Source organism: Sinocyclocheilus anshuiensis, unplaced genomic scaffold (genome assembly GCF_001515605.1).
Source record: "Sinocyclocheilus anshuiensis isolate Anshui unplaced genomic scaffold, SAMN03320099.WGS_v1.1 scaffold419, whole genome shotgun sequence".
In the NCBI taxonomy this organism is placed as follows: domain Eukaryota; kingdom Metazoa; phylum Chordata; class Actinopteri; order Cypriniformes; family Cyprinidae; genus Sinocyclocheilus; species Sinocyclocheilus anshuiensis.
In genome coordinates this window covers 850,627-869,646 of record NW_015548228.1, presented here as the reverse complement: position 1 = coordinate 869,646, position 19,020 = coordinate 850,627, and the positions used below count along the sequence as shown (strand labels likewise).

Sequence of the window (19,020 nt, the reverse complement as noted above, 5' to 3'; positions counted from 1 at the left end):
ATGTGTGTGTGTGTGTGTGTGTGCGCGCGTGCGTGCGTGTGTGTGTGTGCGTGCGTGCAGTGTGCCAAGCAGAGTATCATTTAAATGTTAATATCTTTGCACTGCAAAAAATAACAATAACAATACTCCGGTCTTCGGTCGATACAATATCAAGCACTCACACCTACTGCCTGTTAAGCTTATGGATTAATTGAATATTCATTTGTAAATTCAACAGCTATGAACATTGTCTTATGCTAATTTATGCAAGCTAGAAGCAATTAGGGAGACACTGTGTACCCCTTGATGATCTGGGTTCCTGCCGCTCATCTAGTAGAACTAGACATACTGGTTTGTCAATTTTGTGTTTGGTTTTTAAGATGAAGAACATCTTCCAATACAGTTTTTGACAGTCTTCTTCATACTCTTTGACCTTTGACCCTAACAGACTCATATGTGATGCAGTTTGAGGGGGATGACATGGTGGCATATTCATTCCCACGTGGCAGGATGAGGACACTTCAGGACCACTACGCTTTAAACTTTAAGACCTTGGAAAAGGATGGTGTTCTCCTGCACAGTGAAGGTCTGCAGGGAGACTCCATCACTCTAGAGCTGAAGATTGGACGCCTCTACTTACATATCAGCCTGGGTAATGATGATAAATCTATCTATCTATCTATCTATCTATCTATCTATCTATCTATCTATCTATCTATCTATCTATCTATCTATCTATCTATCTATCTATCTATCTATCTATCTATCTATCTATCTATCTATCTATCTATCTATCTATCTATCTATCTATCTACAATCACAGGACATGTATTTCTGCTCTTTTTCAGGGAGTAGCACTGTCCATGACACCAATGGGATGACCACAATGATGCTGGGAAACCTACTGGACACTCAACACTGGCATTATGTCACCATCAAGCGCTACGGACGAGAGGTTAATTTCACCTTGGACAGCCAGACTGAGCCTGCTGTCCTCAACGGAGAGTTCCAGTACCTTGATCTGGACAAGCAGGTGTTGTGTTGGATTATACACATAGACTATTAATGCACACTTCACTAAATGACTCGCATTCGTTCAGAAGATTTAAATGAAGAATCAATGTTCCCTGCATCCTGATCACAGCAATTATCCATTTCTCTTTAGATTTATGTTGGCGGCGTGATTGAGAAAGACGTGCCCCATCTGCCCGGTAAGGTTAACTTCCGTGGCTGCATGGAAAACGTCTTTATCAATGGAATCAATATCATCTACAAGACACAGTACCAGGAGCCTGAAATTCGACTAGCTCCTAAAAAGGCATGTTGAGATTTCCTAAAATTCACACGACCAACAGCAAGAGCATAGTGTGGGGTGAATTATTAAGAGATGTAGAATCACATATTATGTCACATTTGGATGACCATTGTATTTCTTTTGCAAAATATTTGTGATATGTATATTTCCATCTTCTCATCTGCCTTTCTTCAGAAAAAGATGCATTATACTTGCCGTGATCTCCTCTGGAAGCCTATGACCTTTGCAGGACCCAACAACTACCTGATGCAGTTTGAGGGGGATAACATGGTGGCGTATTCATTTCCACGGGGCAGGATGAGGACACTTCAGGACCACTACGCTTTAAACTTTAAGACCTTGGAAAAGGATGGTGTTCTCCTGCACAGTGAAGGTCTGCAGGGAGACTCCATCACTCTAGAGCTGAAGATTGGACGCCTCTACTTACATATCAGCCTGGGTAATGATGATAAATCTATCTATCTATCTATCTATCTATCTATCTATCTATCTATCTACAATCACAGGACATGTATTTCTGCTCTTTTTCAGGGAGTAGCACTGTCCATGACACCAATGGGATGACCACAATGATGCTGGGAAACCTACTGGACACTCAACACTGGCATTATGTCACCATCAAGCGCTACGGACGAGAGGTTAATTTCACCTTGGACAGCCAGACTGAGCCTGCTGTCCTCAACGGAGAGTTCCAGTACCTTGATCTGGACAAGCAGGTGTTGTGTTGGATTATACACATAGACTATTAATGCACACTTCACTAAATGACTCGCATTCGTTCAGAAGATTTAAATGAAGAATCAATGTTCCCTGCATCCTGATCACAGCAATTATCCATTTCTCTTTAGATTTATGTTGGCGGCGTGATTGAGAAAGACGTGCCCCATCTGCCCGGTAAGGTTAACTTCCGTGGCTGCATGGAAAACGTCTTTATCAATGGAATCAATATCATCTACAAGACACAGTACCAGGAGCCTGAAATTCGACTAGCTCCTAAAAAGGCATGTTGAGATTTCCTAAAATTCACACGACCAACAGCAAGAGCATAGTGTGGGGTGAATTATTAAGAGATGTAGAATCACATATTATGTCACATTTGGATGACCATTGTATTTCTTTTGCAAAATATTTGTGATATGTATATTTCCATCTTCTCATCTGCCTTTCTTCAGAAAAAGATGCATTATACTTGCCGTGATCTCCTCTGGAAGCCTATGACCTTTGCAGGACCCAACAACTACCTGCAGCTCCCCGGCTTCTTCCGGAAGAACCGTCTGGCAGTGAAGTTTAAGTTTCGCTCATGGGACTACACAGGCTTATTGATGTTCACCAGGTTTGCAGATGAGTTGGGCTCTCTGGAGCTGGGCCTCAGCGAAGGACAAGTCAACATCACTCTAATGCAGCCTGGAAACAAAAGATTACGCTTCGCTGCAGGTATGATTGAGGATTGTGTCCATAGTTTTCGTTATGACATTTTGAACTCTGTTTCTATAAGAGAGGACTGAATGGAGCCCTTTAAGACCAGGAGTTTAGCAGAACCAACACCAGATGAAATATTATATACAGTACAGTAAATATTATCCTATTTTGTCTTGTCTCAGGGTACCGTCTCAATGACGGCTTCTGGCACACAGTAGACCTGACTGCCAAAGACAACTTATTAACTATCACTATAGATGAAGATGAAAGCTCACCACTGAAGATTACCAACCCTTTCATGGTTCGTACAGGAGACCGCTATTTCTTCGGGGGTAAGTAACAGAATATAAGGAGCATTAGTCTGTTATGATTCAATGCCACATGACTAAAACTGAGTGACACTCTTCTGTAAAACTGCCTCAAAAATTACTGTGCAACAATGTTAATGTTTGCAATAGTATGCATGTTTCATCTGTTATACATAAATATGCACACTCCATAAATGCTACATTAATGTTTCTAATCTATACTAAATGTGAATGTATTCAGTGCCTTTCAGTTGCATAGCAGATAACTAGATACATTTTTCATGTCTGATGTGCTGCAGGTTGTCCTAAGACCAATAACACGGCACGCTGTGTGACCAAGCTGTCTCGCTTCCATGGCTGCATGCAGCAGATCTTTATAGATGATGAGCCGGTGGATATAGATGTCATGCTGCAGAGGAAATGGGGCAGATATGCCGAAATCCTGCTGGGCACCTGCGGAATCACTGATAGGTGTGTGTTTGTGTGGGTGGGTTTTGCCAACACTGTCCTCGCAATTATAGAAGCATGTAAAATACAAAATTCTTCTGTAGGAGTCAAATATACTTGTAGGACATATCAGGAGCTCAGCTCTATAAAAACAATACATATCAATGGGAAGTCACCACCATGATCTGAAAACTAGCATGCATGTGTGGGATAAAAGTTTAGTGTTTATTTCTTACGTCAAAGTCTAATGTCTTAATCTGTAATAGGCAATCAGGATGAACATAAGAAAAATGAAAATGCAAAAAAAAAAAAAAAAGATTCTGATACTATTTGACACCAGTACAAATATCTAAACATTCCTAAATCAATATAGATTTACTTTAGAAGCTATGAATGACTTCTCTAGTCTTGTTTTCTGAGAAACAAATCAAAATGATCTGAAACAAGAAAAAATCTGTCAGGTAGGACAGTAATCCTGTTTTCCCTTCGAATTAACTTTATTTTCCTTTCCCTACAGACAGATTTTTCCCCCTTGTTTTAAACATAAACTCACTTAATTTTGATAGATTTTTAGAAAATATGAATTAATATTTTCACAAGTAATTGTATCTTGATTTACGAAAATATAAGTGTTTGTACTGGATTACAAAATAAAAATACAAATAAAAAATGTTTTTTCAAAGTGTCGGTTATTGTCAAAAATATTAATAACAATAATACAAACATGCAATCATATAAATACTCATAAAGGAGAAACAAAGCCTCACAAAGGAGAAAAACCAGATAAATCAATCATAAGATGAATAAAAAAAAACACAGAAAATAAATTTGTATTCTTGTTTTGATCTGAGAATATAACTCTCAGGTTGATTCATCTCATATTAGTGTCATCTGCAAATCATATTTTGTACAATATGCAACAACAGTATTGACAAGAAAACATGACAGGTAATATCTTGAGACGTGCATTATTAAAATGTCGACCGTCTCTTGTTTTTTTCTCAGGTGCAGTCCAAACCCTTGTGAACATGAAGGCAGGTGTATTCAGTCCTGGAATGACTTCCTGTGTGTGTGTAACAACACCGGCTACAAGGGGGAAGTTTGTCATAACTGTGAGTGTCCTTTATTGAGGAGATTCCTCTGTATTGACTTTTTGTTGGTGAAACATGAGAATTAAGTCTCTCTCTCATCATCTCAGCGGTCTACAGGGAGTCATGTGAGGCCTACAGACTGAATGGGAAGTACTGGTCAGGCAACTACACCATAGATCCAGATCTGAGCGGACCACTGAAGCCTTTCACGGTCTACTGCAATATGTGTATGTATGAAGCAAAACAGATTGACATGTTGAAAGCAATTTAGAATGATTTTTCACAACAAGCTGAGGTTTATCCTATAATATTTTTAGTGCAAAAATCATGGACCGTTATTGAGCACAACCGCATGAAAAGCACCAAAGTGAGCGGCTCCACCATGGATCGACCGTATATTGGGGACCTCCAGTATGTAAATGCATCGTGGGATGAAGTCACTGCCCTAGCAAACACGTCTTTATACTGCGAACAGTGGATTGAGTTCTCATGCTACAAGTCACGCCTCCTCAATACTCCACGTAAGTTAAAAAGTTTGAACAATGACAGGTGGAAATCAGTATGTGGAATATCCTTGGTCATTTATAGCCAGTGATTGAAATGAATGGGATAATTCACCCAAAAATGAAAATTCTGTCATAATTGATTTACCCTCATGTTCCAAACCCGTATGAGGTTAATCAGTGCTTCTCAAAATGGGACTTTCTGAAGACAATCCTAGCAACTCTAAGTATGTGATTAGTCCATATACGACTCCTGCATTCTGTAGCTATATGAAATATTTAGTGTAAAATTTAACTCATTATCCACTGAAATTCTTAATCTCTTGCAATCACCAGCATTCATGAGGCAATTAGCAATGACCAATTCATGAACGAATCATATTTTTGAGCTGGATCTTTTCAATGAATCGGTTAATGCAGTACACAAAACTGGTGAATAATTTGTTCACATATCAGACTGGTCTGGTGATCAAACTTGCTGATTCAAAATCTAGTCATAGCAGTTGGCAGCTCACTAGAGGTACATAGTAAGTAGAGTATTTGAGTTAGTAATGACTTATGCCTTGAAAATACAGGGAATAATGATACATTTATGATGTTTCTTCTTCTTCTTCTTCTTTTTTAATTGCATTTATTTTTTTATTTTGGTGCTTGACATCCCCAATCCTAATTCACTTTTGTTATATTGAAAAGAGTGGACAGTGTGTTCTTCAAAAACCTTTAGCATTCCACAGTAGAAATGAATGTATTTAAATGTTGCGTTACAGTGTACTCTATAAGCAGCCATCACTATGTAGCTAAAATATAGCATAGTAGAATAAGAAGGAACTACAGCTGTGAATTTTAGATGGCTGTTGAAGTATTGATCTTAGCTAGGATCTTAGGGGAATCAGTGCAAAAACACTAGATGGTCTGACTCAGCTGAACTGCCAGGAACTTGAACATAATTAGTGTCACTGACCTTCTCAGCCTTTTTCTCTGCTGAGTAATTATAGGAATCGTATCAGTCAGCCTTTACCATTCAAATGAGTTTACGTAGTAGGGCTCAGTCGTCATGGTCCCCTGCTTTGTGAGACTGGCTTGCCTACAATAGGTATGCAGTGTTTCTTTGGTTTTATTTATTGTTGTAAACAGATGGACGGCCTTACACTTACTGGATTGGTCGGCATAATGAGAGTCATGAATACTGGGGAGGAGCTTTCCCTGAAAGTGGGAAATGTGGATGTGCTGTCAATCAAACTTGCACTGACTCCAAGTACTGGTGCAACTGTGACGCAGACTACCGTCAATGGTGAGAATGAATAAACAAATGAAAACAATTTTTTTTATTATCTAAGCATGCCTTTTATGATGTCTGTATGGTGGTGTTTTATATTATTAAAGATAGAAAATAAATGGACCTCAGGGAACTGCACTATGCATGTACTATTTATATACTGTACTATACTATATGTATACATGACTGTTTAAATGTTTGGTGTAAGTAAGGTTTTTTTTTTTTTTTTTGGAAAGAATTTCAAATAAATGCTGTTCTTTTGAACTTTCTATTAAACAAAGAATCCTGAAAAAAATGTGTCTCAGTCTCTACAAAAATAAGCAGTGCAGTCCAATAATAAGAAATGTTTCCAAAGCTCCAAATCAACACATTTAATATCATTTCTGGAGGATCATGTAACACTGAAGACTGGAGTAATGATGCTGAAAATTCAGCTTTGACATAACGGGCATAAATTACATTTTAAAATATATGCAAATAGAAAACAGTTATTATAACCTGTACTAATTTTTCACATTACTACTGTTTTTTTAATCAAATAAATGCAGCCTTGGTGAGCATAAGAGAATTCCTTCAAAAACTTGAAAAAAAAAAATCTAATCAACCCTAAACGTTTGAACAGTAGTTTATAAGTACAAGCTAAATATGAATTGATTATTTTAAAGGCTAATTTCTATTCACCAGGCACTCAGATAAGGGCTACCTGTCGTTCCGAGACCACCTGCCTGTCAGGAGGATTGTCATAGGAGACACTAACCGCACCGGTTCAGAAGCGCGCTACAGTGTTGGGGCACTGTACTGCCATGGAGACCGTGAGTAATGAATGTTACAAAGATAAAATGGATGAAAAGTCTTTCTGACATGTGAGTAAAGGGAAATGTACAATAATTTGATGTATCACAAAATAAACACAAAGCAAAGCAGCTTTAAATGACCCGATAAGGGTTTATTTTGATGGTTGACTGAACATGATCCTCATTAACACACATATAATTACCAAATAACTAAAGTAATTAGCATAAAATGTTGATTTGAGTAATTCTACTGTATATTTGCACTGATTTGTTATTGGGGAAATCCTTCTCTTAGGGAGTATCTGGAGCACTATAGCTTTCACCAAGCCCACCTATCTGACGTTCCCGACCTTCAAGCCCGGCATCAGTGCTGACATCACATTCCACTTCAGGACCTACCGAACTAACGGAGTGTTTGTGGAAAGCTCAGATGACCACCTGCGTAATTTCTTACGAATTGAACTCAATTGTGAGTGTTGTTTCCATGGCAGAGTAACTGTAATTCCCATTGTAAATCCTAAAAATATATGCTGTATATCTACTGATTCTGATGTCTCCTTCAGCAGTTTCTGCTTAAATTTTCACAGCTACAACTGAGGTGGTTTTCATCTTCATGGTGGGTGATGGGATTAGAAACGTGACCCTGCGCTCTCCTAAACCTCTCAATGATAATGAATGGCACTATGTAGAAGCTGAAATCAATGTGAAATTGGCACGTCTCAAGGTTGATTTCCTGCCTCCGGCCATTCACAAGTTTCCGGGCCAAACCTACATCACTATGGAGTTCACTCAACCCCTGCTCGTAGGTAAGAATTATAGAGCTGGAGTTTCAAGCAGAGTCATGTGATATGAAAATATTGCTTTAGGCAGTTGATACCATGCATCTTTATTCAGGGGCGGCCAATCACACCTTAAGGCCTTTTCTGGGTTGTCTGCGTGGGCTGAGGATGAACGGGGTGCCTGTGGATTTGGAGGGTAAGGTTGACGAGAGGGCTGGCATACGTAGAAACTGCACCGGAGCGTGTATGAATGCCTCCATACCGTGTCGAAACGGAGGCCAGTGCATTGATGGCTACGCTTCATACGCCTGTGACTGCAATAACACAGCCTTCGATGGCTATTACTGTCATTTAGGTGAGTTAACACACATTTGCATATGCTCTCTCACACTTATGCTGGCACAAATTGACATGGCGCAAAACTGACTGTTTTCTAATAAACGTGCAAATTTGAAATGATATCTTTTCATCTTCATCTGGGGAAAGACTAATTATTACAAACGCATTTTAATTTCATGAAACCGTGATTAGGAGATTTAAAGGATTAAAACTGATTCAAGTGAAGGATAAAAAATTTGAGCAACAAGCAAACTGGTGCCTCTGAGAATCTGTTAAAGAGAGATTCACTGCCTGAAAAAGAGAGAGTGACAGACTTTGACTTTTGTGTCCACTTTCCATTTTAAGCATCTAAATCCAGGCTAACAGAGAGGGATTTGTCTGTTCCGTGAATTAAACTGCATTTTTTGATAATCTGTGTGGGAATATTTAAGATCTTTGTCTTTGAGCTTAATTGTTTTTTTTTTTCTCAATAAATCTTAATACACTCACCTACAGGATTCATAATGTGCTCATGGTTTAAGTCATAAATATATATACAGTATCTTGCTACAGATAAATCTTAATACACTCACCTACAGGATTCATAATGTGCTCATGATTTAAGTCATAAATATATATACAGTATCTTGCTACAGGAATATAATTAAATCTACAATAAATTAGTAGAGCTGTCAAAGTTAAATGAGTTAAAATGCAGTTAAATAATTAAGCACCCATTTGTCAGTTAATAGAAAATTTGATTCTTTACACAACAAATTAAATATAATCATCAATACAAATGTTATTGTGGGGACCTTATTGGACAGAATATTTTGAACAAATCAGTTGAGTTAAATGATTCAATATCTCTTAAAACAGTGGCTGCATACAATTTGCATAGTATTCATAAAACTGTAGCACAAATTACCCATTACTCAGATTACTTACTATTGTCCAGTGGACACTTATCTATCCCATGAGGCCACAGTTGATGTTTTGTAACTGGCTATGTAGCGATACAACTGATGCTGGAAGGTCATATGACAATAACAACGTGTTGAATGTAGTAGATCCAAACTATTTTCATTCTACATACATTTATACTATATAGAACATACTTTCAGTCACAAAGTAAGTACTTATTCAGAAGATGTACCTCCTGAGAGAGTATGTGATTTTGGATGCAGCCAGTCACTTGTTTTGTTGCCAAATAAATCAGTGTTTTTGAACAAACTGGTTGAGTAAATGATTCAACGACTCAGGACCGAGTTTGGAACAACATACTAACAAATTACTCTTACTATTTCAGTTCTGAATTCAGCCTGTCACTTGTTTTGTTTCTGAATGAATCGGCGTTTTGAATAAACTGATTAAGTGAATCAGTTAAATGATTCACTCATAAAGACATTCAATTGTCTCCACCTACTGGTGAAACTATGTAACTTTCAGAAAGAGTCGCTGTAAAACCTGGACCTGACAAACACAGATAAAAAAAAAAAATCCTAATATTTTTTAATTGCAATGCTACTCGAGCAGTCAGATTCAAGGACTGGATTTTTTTTTCTTAAGATTTTAGAAATATGGTTGTGTATGTGTGTCACGAATCCTGTCCATGGACTTCCGTCCGATTGCCACCAGAGGTCACCCTTTCCGATTACATTGACTCTCACACTACACAAACTGTTACACGTCACCCTGGACTACATCACAAGCTCACCTGAAACCAATCACACACAATACTCGGCAGTCTGTAATGGTTTGAGTGTGGCTTATGTAGTGTGTGTGATTGGTTTCAGGTGAGCTTGTGATTAGTGCAATGGAGCATGGGAAATGTAGTCCAGGGTGACGTGTAACAGTTTGTGTAGTGTGAGAGTCAATGTAATCGGAAAGGGTGACCTCTGGTGGCAATCGGACAGTAGTCCATGGATAGGATTCGTGACAATGTGATTGCATATATTTAATGTTTCTCTACTTTTTTCTTTTTGAAAAGGAACTGAAAAACACACAAAAAAAATTATATTAATAGTTATTAAATCACTTGACAGCCATGATATTACGATTTAAATCCCACACAGGTATACAAACTTAATACTAACTTCTTGTACTAAAATATTATACAAACTGTTACAAGCCTATTCTTTTCGAGTCTAAAGACGTGTTATTATGATAAACTTTCTCTATCATGTCCATTTTTTTTTCTAAAAGCTAGTTACATCAGCATGTGTGAGGATTGTCCGTGAGACATGACCTGACATAAACAACACTGTGATCTCTGCTTGTGTCACATCCTTTTAGATATTGGGGCATTCTTTGATGTGGGAGCGTGGTTGCGGTATGACATCCGCAAAGAGCCGATTTCCTTTGACGCATGGTGGGCGAACTTTTGGATAGAGCCTCACTGGCACAACTTCACCCTCGGCTACAACACGACAACTGATGACATAGAGTTCAGCTTCAGCACTCTACAGGCCCCAGCGGTGCTGCTTTATATCAGCTCCTTCAGCAATGATTACATTGCTGTACTGCTCAAGAAAGATGGTAAACACACACACAATCACACCGAAGCATACAAAAGATTAGCTTTAGCACTGATGTCACCACCTTTGCAGGGACTCTTTCGCTGAGATATCGGCTTGGGATAATAAGCTACAAATTTAAGTTGACTGACAGAAGCATGGCCGACGGCTTCCCTCATTTCGTCAACATCACTCGACACAACTACACCATATGGACACAGGTAGGATCTCAAACTAGATCAAACTAGATCTAGAGTTATTAGCATAGCAAAAGTGCACTGTTTGTGTGTGTATTTGCACCTGGATCTAGGTGGATTACATGGATCCATGGATTGAGAAGTTAATACCAGGAGAGATTCCCAGATTTGATTCACCAAAGTCTATATTCTTGGGTAGAGTCATGGGTAAGACGAGCATATTTATCTTAACTTGTTGCCTGTGGATGAAAAGTTGCATTTAATAGATTGATCTGATTTCTTTTCTTCTTCATAGAGGTGGGAGGTGTCGACTACGAAATTCAGAGGCACAACAGTCCAGGTTTTATGGGCTGTATATCAGGGGTCCGATATAATATTTTTGCCCCGCTGAAGGCTTACTTCCGACCCAATGTAACCAATCCACCGGTGACGACTCAAGGCTATGTGGTGGAGTCTAACTGTGGGGCGTTTCCCCCTGTTTTAGGATATGTCCCTTGGGAGGATGACCCCTGGTTCACTGGCCTGTGTAAGACTACATATACTGACATTCGCATGATTGCCTTCTAGCATACACTACGGTTCAAATGTTTTTGGAAAGAAATTAATACTTTTATTCTGAAAGGATACATCAAATTGATAAAAAGTTACAGTAAAGACATTTATAATGTTGCAAAAGATTTCTATTTCAAATAAATGCTGTTATTTTTAACTTTCCACTCATCAAAGAATCCTGAAAAAATGTATCAAGGTTTCCACAAAAATATCAAGCAGCACAACTGTTTTCAATTATGATAATAACACGTTTTTTTGAGGAGCAAGCAAGCATATTAGAATGATTTTGTAGAATCATGTGACACTGAAGAATGGAAGAGTAATGGCTGCATTTTTTTGTTTTTTTTTACTGTACATTTTATGATCAGATAAATGCAGCCTGGTCAGCGTAAAATAATTATTTCACAAACATTTAAAATCTGACCTCAAAACATTTGAATGGTAGTGAAAGTAAATAAGTGCAGGGTGAAGTAAAGTAAATCAGACTATATCACAAAGATATGGTCCAATGTATTTACTTTTATTACTTTTGAGCAAGTTATTAGTGTATGTACTGTAAAAGGATTTGTTTTAAACAAATGTATTTTTTTTTACTCTTATAGTATATGATTATTGTACTTTACACTGTGATTAAAAGTTGTTTTTAACCCTCAATTTTTTTTTTCTTTTTAGTCTTTTATTACATTCATGATGATGTTACCCCACCTTGGATGACACGTAAGTTTACAGTCACACTCATTTTATTATCTTGTTTTAAAGCATATATAGCACTATTTTTAAATTCCTGTCAGATTTCCACCATCCTCCTAATAAAAGTGACAAAACAATTTTTAAAATGTATTTATACTAATGTATTCTGTTCTTCTTGCTTTTCCTTGTCTTTTATTCCTATTCAGCATTTCAGCCAGACCTGCAAATCATGCTGATCTTCTCTGTTTGTGCTGCTAAAACCTGTTTTTAAAATCCTCTTAATTTGCCAAACACAGGATTAGGGAACATTAATGGGAATATAAGCTTCTGCATAAAGACGATCTTCTGCACGTGACAGAAATTTGGTATAATCAGTGATAAAACGTCATATAAGGATAATATACTGTATGTGGAATAAATCAAGGTGTATTAAGCGTCAGATCTTTACAAATGACCATATTTCAAAATATGTCACTGTTACATTAATCTGTTAAATTATTATTATTTTTCTTCTATTATAATACTAATGAGATCATTTAAAAATCAAAGACTCATCAAAACAATACAACAAGACCATTTTTCAAACTGAACACTTACATTTTCCTAAAGAGATTTATCAGAATCCTTGCTCGTCATTTGCACTTATCCATCATTGCTTCACTCAAATCCTCTTTTTTTTCTAACTGTCTGATTGTCATCTCTTTTCCAGGATAAACAAGACTTGTTTCTCCAGTGCTTCACTCAAATCCTCTTCTTCTTTAACTGTCTGATTGTCATCTCGTTTCCTGGATGAACAAGACTTGTTTCTCCCACACACACACACACACACACACACACACACACACACACACACACACACACTTAATCCTCCTTACTAACAATTCTCCCAAAAATGAACATTCTGTCATCATTTGCTGACTCTCATGTTGTTCCAAACCTGTATACTGTTATTTTGTGGAACACAAAGAATCTTTATGCTGCTCTTTTCCATAATAACAATAGTGACCACCTCAAAGTGAACTTTGGTAATCATAAAAATAATCCATATCAGTTTGGTTGCATGAAAATTTTCTATTTGTGTTTCACAGAAAAATATGACAGCATACAGGTTTGGAACACCACGAGAGTAAGTAAATGATGCCGAAAATGTTCATTTTTGGGTGAACTATCCCTTTAAAGCTTATGAGTACATTTGAGCTGACAGTCAGCAGTCTCTTCTGTCAATTCTGCAACATGATACAAATTATGTTTAAGCCATCATTTGCAGACGGCTCAACTAGAGCACAGTAAGAGTATTAAGCTTAATGCTAACAACTGCTCTCTCTCTCTCTCTCTCTCTCTCTCTCTCTTTGTCATTTTCTCCACAGTAATCGTGACAGTGTCTCTGATGCTGCTCTTCCTGATCCTGTACGGCCTCTACATTTACCTGTACAGGTATAAAGGCAGTTACCACACTAATGAACCGAAGCAGCTGGAGTCCCCCAGCTCCGCTCGGCCCCTCACCGATACTCTGCGCAAGGATAGAAAGAACCTGCCAGAAATACAGGAGGAAAGTCCCAATGAATAACACAGACTGAGTGATGTCTGGAGGAAAAGAGAGGAGTGCTGGTGATTATGAGGGAGGTAAATGGTGAAGACTGAGGAATGAGTTGCAAATGTGATTTTTTTTTTTATGTATCTTTTGCCTTTATGGTAATGTAACTATATTTATTTTTCTGTCCCATTATTTGTACAGTGTAATCTGATATTTGGTGCTTTTGGCAGGGTTCAAAATAAGCAGGCTAGAGACAATTTACCATCTGATCAATGAGCACTAGCAGTGCAGGCCGACTGAAGTGCCTCAGCAACATTACAAGAAACTTTGAAAGATCGATCCAGGGTTCCCACGGTCATAGAGATATCAGGAAATATCAGGGTATTTAAGAACTGTGATTTCCAGGCCTAGAAAACAGTACTGGAAATGATTACAATCATGGAAAAGTCTTGGAAATGCGTGTTGTAAATATATATTTATATAGTCATGACCATCACAATGATATTTTATTGGTTAGAAATTAGATTTTTGTGTGGAAATTGTTTTTACAAAATCATTATTATTTTTAAATATCATAAACAACTGGAAAAGTCGTGAAAATTAATAAAATCTTAATTCATGTTCATTTCTGTAGTCTGTAATATAAATCTTTGTAGTTATGCCCATCTCAAAAATATTTTATTGGTTACAAGTTCACTTTTTGTGAATGCAATCTCAATAAAAACATTTTCAAAATCTCTTTTTTTTTTTATCACAATTGGCTGGGAAACCAGAAAAATGAAAATTGATAAAACATCTTGAAAATACGAAATTCCTGTAGTCAGAATAAATCGTTTTAGTTATGCCCATAAAATAAATAGTATACTGTAATACAAATCTGTATTATTGAAAAAAAAAATCATAAATTACCGGAAAAATTTAAAATGAATTGGTGTAAGGGTGTGGGAACCCTGTATAAACTTAAGTGAAAGTTTTGGCTCATTATTGTGTGTACTGGCAGAAGTAGTGTGTTCGATAGCCATGTTGTTGTGTTCATGAGAGAATCCACACAAAATGCAAAACAACAACCTTCAGAGTACAGTGCTTGGAAAATGTGATCTGTTTTAACATCACTGAAACTTCATTAACGTATGGAGGAATTAGCTCAGACATAGCTAATGGTATATAAGTATTTACATGTGACCCTGGAGCACAAAACCAGTCTTAAGTCGCTGGGGTATATTTGTAGCAATAGCCAAAAATACATTGTTTGGGTCAAAATTATTGATTTTTCTTTTATGTCAAAAATCATTAGGACATTAAATAAAGATCATGTTCCAGGAAGATATTTTGTAAATTTCCTACCGTAAATATATTAAAACTTAATTTTTGATTAGTAATATGCATTGCTAAGTACTTAATTTGTACAACTTTAAAGGCGATTTTCTCAATATTTTGATTTTTTTTATCACTCTCAGATTCCAGATTTTCAAATAGTTATATCTCGGCCAAATAATGTCCTGTCCTAACAAACCATACATCAATGGAAAGCTTATTTATTCAGCGTTCAGATGATGTATAAATCTATTTATTGACCCTTATGACTGGTTTTGTGGTCCAGGGTCACATATGTGTGTCTTACTACTGTCTACAATTGGTTGCAGCGCGTATAAGAGATGAAGAGTCAATGGCATTGAATGGCTTCAGCTTCTTTAGAGCACAATGACATTAATGTGCTGAACAATAATGTCTCTGGGGAAATATTATTTCTGTGGCATATCAAAAACTGCAGAAAGGTGTTTTTGTGATAGTAGCCATATTACATCTTGCTTGTGAACAGCATTATGTGGTATAAGATTCATAAAGATTAGGATATTTTTTGTAAAAACCACACAGTAGGCCTCATGAAACAAGCAGAAGGAATTTTAGCTCCATGAAAGATTTACATAGAAATGTTTCTTGACTAAAGCCCAGTTGTGTTGTACTGTATGTCTCAGGGTTGGTAACGGCGTGGCATAGAGAGCTACATGTTCTTCTCACTGCTGCTCCAGCAACACACACCAGCCTTTTCAAGCCATTCTCTAGACTTTTTGACTCTGAAATAAAGTTTCAGTTTATACAAACCTAACAGTACATGAATGAGGGCAGGTAAAAAAACTGTGTTGTGTTTGAGAGTGTGTCTGATTATAATGATGCCACAGATCAGTGTTTGGAGTTGAAGCTTGTCTTTTCAATAGAGTTCTTCCTGTGGGCCAAAGCAAAGCGATATAGTTTCTTATAATAGAGTATAATGATGTCATACTTCTGTTCAGTCTACATCGTATTCATATCACGTGATTGATGATGAAGCATTTTAGACCAGTGATTCCCAACAAGGATGTCAAATATATATATAAACTTATTGGAATATCTTTATTGGAATATCTATTTTTCAGTTAATTTTTAAGGAGAAAAAAAAATTTGTAATGTGTGCAAGTTTTATATTTTTGTGGTGTTTTTCGTCCATAATTCAGGTTTTTCTTTGAATTAATTTATAAGTGATGATGGGGTAATTTTGCCTTATTTGATGGGTCTATTGGCTACATAAGAAAAAAAACTGTTTGGGAAACACTGTTTTAGACAGTCTGCACTTTTTATAGTGTGGAGCTTCTGTGGGCTGAATGTGTTCACTTGTAATTGTGGAGCCTATAATCTACATATTGATCAGAAAAAGGATCAACAATAACAGAAATACTAAAATTGCATCTTTAGAATATTAGAGGAACAGCAAACTTAATGTGTTATGGTGGTTTGTTACAGGTAGATTTTGGACATAAATAATCATAAAGCAGCTGATATTTTTTACACGAGGTCACATATGAAAGCTTTCTTGGCATGAAACACTGAGCAGTTCAGCACAAGTCTGATTATCGAGGTCAAGAGGCTTTCACACATCACAGACGGTCTGTGGATGAAAGACTCCCATGTATAAAGTCATGGTTTTTATACATTCATTCATGTGTTTGCTGTAGGACACCATTATTGCTGCTGCTGCTGCTGCTGCTGCTTCTTAGCTGTTTTGATGTCAGTCTTACCAAGAGCTTAGAGCACTTCCATCATCTTTCCAGATGTAAAATGAGCTATTAAAACAAAAGAGCAAATAAGGTAGAACACATCTTTAGAAGCTATGCATTTTGCAAGACTACTGCACTCTTCATCGAAATGCAATACGAAAAAGAAGAATCCGCTGCTTCCAGTGCCAGGCACATGTTCTTTAGTCTGTTTCTTTAACAGAGCCATAAGAGCTTTTATCAAAGAGATCACATAATATTCACCCACAGATTATGCTGTTTATGTATATGTATAAATAAAGTGTACTTCTCTTTTTATCATTCTAATTTGTACAAAAAAGGCAGGCATGTGAGAGTATTTTGAATAGGTGAGTACTGAATGAATAAGTCCAGCTTTAACCTTATGACCTCTGCCAGGTTTCGTCTTGTTTTTATTCTTTTGCTTTATGTATCCCTCATTCTTTTACTTCTTCCCTTCTATCGTCCTCTAAACCAGTGGAATATGGACTTTCAATTCATTTTTACTTTGAAGAGTGTCTTGAATTAAGAATGAAATGCTACTGTAAAGAAATATTAAATTTAACAGGGACAAACACCTCTCAAGAGTCTCTTCCTACTTGACATTTTCTTTAAAAACTATACAGTCAGTATAAATGATTGAACACCAACACCAAAGTTTGGTAATGCTCAGACAAAAGTAAATGTAACCCAGTCTGTTCCAGATGAATGTTAATGTGAAATGAGAAGCGAGCGGACAGTGTAAATTACAGTGATCGAGGGCTGGTATTCAGCACTAGCTCGTGTGATGTATGTTTGTATAAATTAGGTATTGCGTGTTAAAGGGGTCATATGATGCGATTTCCTTTCTCTTTGGAGTGTTCCTACAATAATGTACAGTATTTGAAAAATAATGTGTTTTTTGAACATTAAAGCATGTCAACATATTCTGTTACACCAAATACACAAAATAATGATCTTTAAAAAAGCATCATATGACCCCTTTAATACTGCAGCTAATAGGAGAGTTACCTCATTGACATACATTTGACTGAATGTTTGAAGAAAACAACATCACTTATTAGCACATGGAGGTCCATTTGTTTCATTTGAAGAAATGTATTACTTAATACGTGACCTTCACCTCTGTTTTGTAGGGTATTGTCTTTTTTTCATTTTACATTTAATGCATTTTTTCATGTACATACTGTATAAACGCACTAATGCACTGTGAAGTATTTTCTTCATCTTTTCCAAATGCACTACATATGTAATTCAAGTCCTATTTGAACAAATCTGAAATCTTGTAGGCCATTTATCTTGTGGATAAACTTTAAGAATTCCACTCTGACTGTCATGTCGGTGACAATAGTAGCTGTATGTATCTTTTGTGCAAACAGCCAACTTTGTTAACAGTGGCTATTTCATGAACCTAACCCACTGTTTCTCAGGCAATTTATCCATAGTGCAAATAACATTGATTTTTTAATTTCTTTTCATTTTTTTAAACACTTTGTTTAAGTAGCATCTATCACTATTTGCACTGTAATCAAGATGCTATTTGTTGCTATTTGTACTTGGTGCAAACATACCATTTAGGTAAAATACCCTTTAAAGGGGTCATATAATGCTACATGCACTTTTACAAGTTGTTTGAACTGAAATGTGTGTTGGCAGTGTGTGTACACAACCACCCTAAAAAGATAAAAATCCACCCAGTGGTTTTTTGTTAATCTACTAAAAATCTTTACTCCTTTCTCAAATCGAGCCGATCTCAGATGCCTGTCTGTGTGACGTCACACAGACAGGCCCCTCCCACGATAGTTTGATTGACAGTAGCGTTTCAGCACAGACTGGACTGGCGTCTTACCTTAGACCCGCCCTGAGTGAGCTGAGCTGTCATCAGTCCGCCATTGTTTCACCGCTGGAGCAGATGTAGACAAGAATGAATCCTAAGCGATTGAGGTATTCTGTTGTTGGATGTAATAATGAACATATGTCGTCATTTACTCCCGACATCTGAAAAGGGAAATGCTACAAAAACGGCTTGATCTGAAAAGAGCTGTTTTTGACAGGGTAAAAAAAGGTGTTTTTGACACTACCATTGAGAAATTTTAACCAAACTATGTTACAGACTTTTCATTAAGACCCTAAAGAATCATATTAACTTGTGGAAAATGGGCATCCTATGACCCCTTTAAAGGTATGGGGTCCATAAGATTTTTTTCAAGTCTGCATTAATTTGATCAAAAGTGACAGTTAAGTAAATATATATA

General features: G+C 36.9%; 1 protein-coding gene across 2 annotated transcripts in view; it reads left to right on the top strand.

Annotated features, from left to right (window-relative positions):
• Positions 1–14,266, top strand: part of LOC107654512 (contactin-associated protein 1-like) — a 25,227-nt gene extending 10,961 nt beyond the window's left edge. Inside the window, exons 5-24 of one of the 2 annotated variants that reach the window (XM_016441606.1) lie at positions 428–631; positions 828–1,012; positions 1,145–1,297; positions 2,467–2,728; positions 2,896–3,045; positions 3,321–3,492; positions 4,474–4,580; positions 4,667–4,786; positions 4,877–5,080; positions 6,197–6,353; positions 7,023–7,150; positions 7,428–7,601; positions 7,720–7,938; positions 8,027–8,266; positions 10,525–10,767; positions 10,839–10,966; positions 11,056–11,149; positions 11,238–11,468; positions 12,167–12,211; positions 13,552–14,266. In XM_016441606.1, the coding sequence (XP_016297092.1) occupies positions 428–631; positions 828–1,012; positions 1,145–1,297; positions 2,467–2,728; positions 2,896–3,045; positions 3,321–3,492; positions 4,474–4,580; positions 4,667–4,786; positions 4,877–5,080; positions 6,197–6,353; positions 7,023–7,150; positions 7,428–7,601; positions 7,720–7,938; positions 8,027–8,266; positions 10,525–10,767; positions 10,839–10,966; positions 11,056–11,149; positions 11,238–11,468; positions 12,167–12,211; positions 13,552–13,751 (3,416 nt within the window). In that variant the 3' untranslated portion in view covers positions 13,752–14,266. Of the gene's footprint in view, positions 1–427; positions 632–827; positions 1,013–1,144; positions 1,298–1,569; positions 1,734–1,825; positions 2,011–2,142; positions 2,296–2,466; positions 2,729–2,895; positions 3,046–3,320; positions 3,493–4,473; positions 4,581–4,666; positions 4,787–4,876; positions 5,081–6,196; positions 6,354–7,022; positions 7,151–7,427; positions 7,602–7,719; positions 7,939–8,026; positions 8,267–10,524; positions 10,768–10,838; positions 10,967–11,055; positions 11,150–11,237; positions 11,469–12,166; positions 12,212–13,551 lie in introns of those variants that run through there. The other variant, XM_016441605.1, reaches the window with a different exon arrangement.
• Positions 14,267–19,020: the final 4,754 nt, after the last annotated feature.